The following is a 4,942-nucleotide window of genomic DNA, read 5'->3' on the forward strand; positions in this document are numbered from 1 at the left end:
ACCGAATTAACAAGCAATACTTTAAATTGAAGTTGTTGTTAAAGTCGAAGTGCCAGACTTTAAATTTTTGACTGTAATATTAAATAAGGCTTGATTTTTAAACAAGGACATTTTTGACATATTTTAGTAATTTGAATTCAACTTTAATTGAAGCACAGAGTTTCAAAGTTGATGCATACATTTTGCACAATATTAATTAGGCCAGAATTACAAACTCTGGCTTATCAATTTGTCAAATTATATATATCTCAATTTTCAAGGACGTGTTATGGATCAATATTTCTATTTTTAAAGATAAAAAAGCTGATTTGAGTCGTTAAATATGATTTTCATATAAAATATATTTGGAGTCTCAATTTTACATCTTTTAGATTTATTTATTTATTTTTAGATAAGTAGAAAATTACTTGATTTAAAAATTCTGAACCATTTGAAAAGGAAAATAGTGTTTTTTTACCTATCTACAAAAATAGTAAAATAATTCTAAAAATATTAAAATTTGGTCTCGCAGTATTTTTTTTCATATGAAAATCTTGTTTAACCGTTTAGATCAAATGTTTGAATTTTAAAAATAGAGATATAGATCAATAGCATGAGCCAATCCGTATAATATGCATATTACCATAGTCTCTCTCATGATAATTAAATAACTACTCATTAAAATATGAAAGACATTTCTTTTAACTACGTAATATTCTAATAAATGATATTTAGCATTTTGTTCTACTTATGATTCATTTAAAAAATTCAAATTGGGTTTTCGATATTAATTGCTCTATTTGTTTGTAACATTTTTCACGAACTTGACAAAATAAAATGGTCTCACAATTCCCCATTTCACTCGGTCAAAGTCAACTCTTCAACCAAACTGTTGGGTCAAAGCATAAAAAAATAAATCCATAAGAGAACCCATTTGGATAAGTCTACGCAAAAAGTATACGTACTTTTACAACAGAGGCCAGGTAGTCTCGGCTCAAGACCCATTGTTGCGTATTTCTAATTATCGGTTTAGTTTGATTGGGCCGTATGTAGCCTCGAATTAGCCCATATTTAACCATCAACAAAACTGGGCCTAGGCCTTTATTGTAAAAGCCCATCTCACCACCCCCTTCCCCAAGTAAAACTATAGTAAGCAACAAGAAATTTAAAAAATTATTAAATAAATAAACGAAAATAGAAAGAGAAAGAGAAAGGAGAAAGAGAAAGTTGCGAGGTTTGGCTCGACAAGAGCCGCTTGAAAACGGCGCCAACTCTTCTTCCATGGCTTCTTCGGATTCGGGTTCGGAATTGCAAAATGGTTCCATTAATGAGGTGGAGAAGAAAGAAAATGTAGTGGAACCGCTAAGGCTTCCGACTGTAGAGGAGATCCGAGGCCAGGATATATGGAATAATTGTGTGACGCGAAGTGTCGTTAGTGGCGTTATGGGTTTGTGCTATTTCTCTCTTTATTTAAAGTCTTTAACTAGTTATAGTAGAGCTTCAGTTTGTAAGCCAAGTTAGGTTTCCATTTGATTAGGAACCTGAATTTCCTTCTAATTTATCTGGGTGCTGTGGAAGGAAGAAGCATGGGATTTATTGGCAATCTTGACTTATTTCTCAAATCAATCCATCAAGGCGTAAAAAGAAACAAAACAAAAATGTTCCTTTAGTTGTGTTGTTGGATATACAGCTTCCCTATCTATCTAATTTTGTGCAATTTGAGTAACATTTGATAAAGCACAAAGAGTCCTTATATTCAGATTGTTTTAAAGTTGAAATAATACAATCAACAAATCTCATCATTTTTTATAGATTGCAATTTAACCTTTATTTATGATGACTATTATGAAGATTGTCAAGTTATATAGCTGTCAAAACATCTACATTGGTTAAACACAAATTGCAATTTGAACTTGAATCTAGCAAGTTTTTATACTTTTGAAACTTTGAGCTGAAATGAGCTGCTCATGTTGTTGGCTACTGGCTGGTCGCGAATGTAGATCAATTCTTCATTCTGTTGTAAAATAATCCAATTCAATGTCCTAATTGCTGCAATTTGTGTTTAACCAATTAAGACTATTGGAGATTACAATCTCTAATCTTCTAATTGCAACCATACTTTGTTAGATAATTCTGCTGAAAGTGTAAATAGAAGAAGTGAACATGCATTATGTTTTCTAAGGATTGCTTTTGTTTTAGGGGAAATTTACATAAATCCTGCAAAAGTATCATGTATGCCAGTTGAAAATAGTGAAATATCATGCATACCCTAGCAAGCATAGACAATATCCCATGTATTCATGAGAGGTACAAAAAACATCCTATGTGTACTCCCCTTTCTTTTTTAATTTGACATGCTCCTAATACCCCTATCTGTTCACTGATTATTTGTACATACTTATTTTTTTTTTCCTTTGGGGAGGGAGGTCATGGTGAGGGTTGCTTTACAAGTTTCAGAAGTAATAAGGACATGAAGAGATACGAGCACACATATTTCATTTTTTTTTTTTCTTGAAAATGTATTCAGGAGTATAGTCTTGCAGGAGTATGTATGATACATTTGAAATCTTTTTGTAGGGACCTATATGGAAATCGTACCATCCAATCCTTGTTGCATTTAAAGTTGAGAACTATAAGCTGATAATGTCCATCTTTTGTTTCTTTTTCTTATTGGAAATTTTTAGGTGGTGGATTGGGCCTTGTCATGGGCCTATTTATTGGGTCATTGGATAACCCATTAAATAAAGACGAAATGACGGGAAGGCAACAGTTGACATTCCAGGCAAAGCAAATGGGCAGGAGAAGTGTTAATTCTGCTAAAGCATTTGCTGTTATGGGACTAATTTTCTCTGCTGTCGAATGTGTGGTCGAGAAGGTATATTATAGAGGGAAGGGGATGATAAATTTGAATTTATCTGTTGTGGATTCTGCATTTGACCCTGAAAACCTTCAACCCTGAAATCGGAAACCCTAAAATCCTATTTGAGATTGCTATAAAAAAAACAACCACAATTTATTAGTAATACTGGCTGTTATTCTACTAGGACTGGTGCTATGGTATGAAAGCTTGCCTTTTCTTTTCTTTCCTTAGTTTTTAACTGAAAATTGTGCTCTTTTTTCTTGGGGAGTCTAGGCACGAGCCAAGCATGACATGACAAACACGGTGGCAGCTGGATGTGCTACAGGAGGTGTATTATCTGCAAAAGGTATATTTTTCTTGTCTTAAAATTTCAAATTATGTAGTATTGTTTAAGTGAATGTTGCTCATTCATTTTGGTGAAAGCACAAATCCCAATGTGAAACAGAAGTCAAACTGCATTCAACATTACTGGTAATAAAAGAAATTAATAGTCTGGTTTATATGACCTGATGCTGATCTTGTACTGGTACATATCAGTAGCTTTTTACTACAAACTATATAGTATTGTTTGGGTGAAAGATTCTTATGCATTTTGGTGAACTAGAAATCCCTAATTGTACACTTAGTCAAACTGAACAGGAACATTATTGATAATTAAAATAAAATAGTATTCTGGTTTAGGAGACCACATGCTAATCTGGTACCGATACATAGCTGCAACGTTATTATACTCAATTTGGATACTTCATTGGAGTTTGAGATTTCAATTGTTTTGTTCCAGAAAGTTAAGTATTCGATGATGTTCGATCAATTTTTATTATCTGTTTATTGCCCTTCTGTTAATTTCTTATTTTGTTGTTTTCAGCTGGACCAAGAGCAGCATGTGCCGGATGTGCTGGTTTTGCAGCATTTTCTGTTGTAATTGAGAAGTTCCTGGGGCATAACTGAGCAATTAGAATTCCGAAATTTAAACTAAAATGAACAAGTAATAAAATTCTATTGGAAGATCTTCTTCTAATATGCGGAAATTTTTACCTGTCCATCTGAAGCAATTTTGAATAGTGTTGTTAATTTTATTTTAGTTTTAGGGGTTTGGAGCCGCAATTCATATTGGAACACTTTTTTTTAGCTTATTAAGGCCATTTTAGAGGTACTTTCTAGCCGTAAAAAGTTCCACAGGAAGGTAATGTTTTTATTGTTAAAATTTATAAATTTAGAAGGCAAGTATGTTCGTTTTTTATTTTGTTTTTGCCAAGCAAGGCTTAAAGTTTTAAGAGATTATCAATCCATTTTCTGTGTTTTTCTGAAGCAATTGTGTACTTCTGTCGCTCGGTCTTGAAGTTATTTTGCACTATGGATAAAGAACATGCTTCTGCTACTGATTCATTTGTCTAATATTTTTGCGAAATACTGTTCAATAATCTTAAAATTTTCTGGACTTTATTCTTTCCGGAATATTGTGATATGATATGCCACTTCTAAAGAACACTTTTAAAAAGTGTATAATACAGAGCTTCAGCTACTAGTATGTATTTCATCATATCGAGAACTCTGGTTCCCCTTAAATTAATTTTGAAGTGTTATATTTAGAACCTTGGTTTTTTCCCATGTATTAATCATTGAATTTGTTAAATATGAATAGTTGGATAGTGGAGAATATTAGCGTTAGTATGGTTTACCAAGTGTTCCATTTGACGAAGAATCAGTCTAATTTTAAATCTTAGTTATATATTTGTAAGATGGTTTCTCTCTATTAAATAATCAACGGTGATGCTTCAATTAGATAGCAATATATAAATGGCGGGCAAATTCAACCGGGTTTCGTTCAAACAATATTATTATTTCAAATTCAATTCATACGTTGTATACTTTTTTTCTCCCCTTCCCTTTACACGTATGAATATTTGTACAAATTTACCACAAACTAAAAGAGTCATTTTGTTTATATTTAATCCAAATTCAGACTGCCACCTAATCAATTGATACGGCTCCCACCGCGTGCATATTTCGCTTTGATCCAAATAAAACATTTAATAGAGAACTAATAGAGATTTTGAACCACATAGAATTGGCTTTGATCCAAAGAAAAAAACATCACAAGAC

The 4,942-nt window shown here is 32.4% G+C and overlaps 1 protein-coding gene across 1 annotated transcript; it reads left to right on the plus strand.

The window, feature by feature from the left end:
- The first annotated feature begins 1,171 nt into the window (after nt 1–1,171).
- On the plus strand, nt 1,172–4,219 carry LOC144573426 (mitochondrial import inner membrane translocase subunit TIM22-4-like). The gene is made up of 4 exons (XM_078323216.1): nt 1,172–1,426; nt 2,664–2,854; nt 3,113–3,185; nt 3,705–4,219. The coding sequence occupies exons 1-4, from the start codon at nt 1,261–1,263 to the stop codon at nt 3,785–3,787; spliced, it is 513 nt and encodes a 170-aa protein (XP_078179342.1). The 5' UTR covers nt 1,172–1,260; the 3' UTR covers nt 3,788–4,219.
- Nucleotides 4,220–4,942: the final 723 nt, after the last annotated feature.

This window comes from Carex rostrata, chromosome 21 (genome assembly GCF_964058835.1).
Source record: "Carex rostrata chromosome 21, lpCarRost1.2, whole genome shotgun sequence".
Classification (NCBI taxonomy): Eukaryota; Viridiplantae; Streptophyta; class Magnoliopsida; order Poales; family Cyperaceae; genus Carex; species Carex rostrata.

Excerpts from the sequence above, each read along its gene's own strand:
- LOC144573426 (XM_078323216.1), top strand. The coding sequence starts at position 1,261 with ATGGCTTCTTCGGATTCGGGTTCGGAATTGCAAAATGGTTCCATTAAT. Across the intron at positions 2,855-3,112 it reads TCGAATGTGTGGTCGAGAAG|GCACGAGCCAAGCATGACAT; the intron begins GTATATTATAGA and ends TGGGGAGTCTAG. Across the intron at positions 3,186-3,704 it reads AGGTGTATTATCTGCAAAAG|CTGGACCAAGAGCAGCATGT; the intron begins GTATATTTTTCT and ends TGTTGTTTTCAG.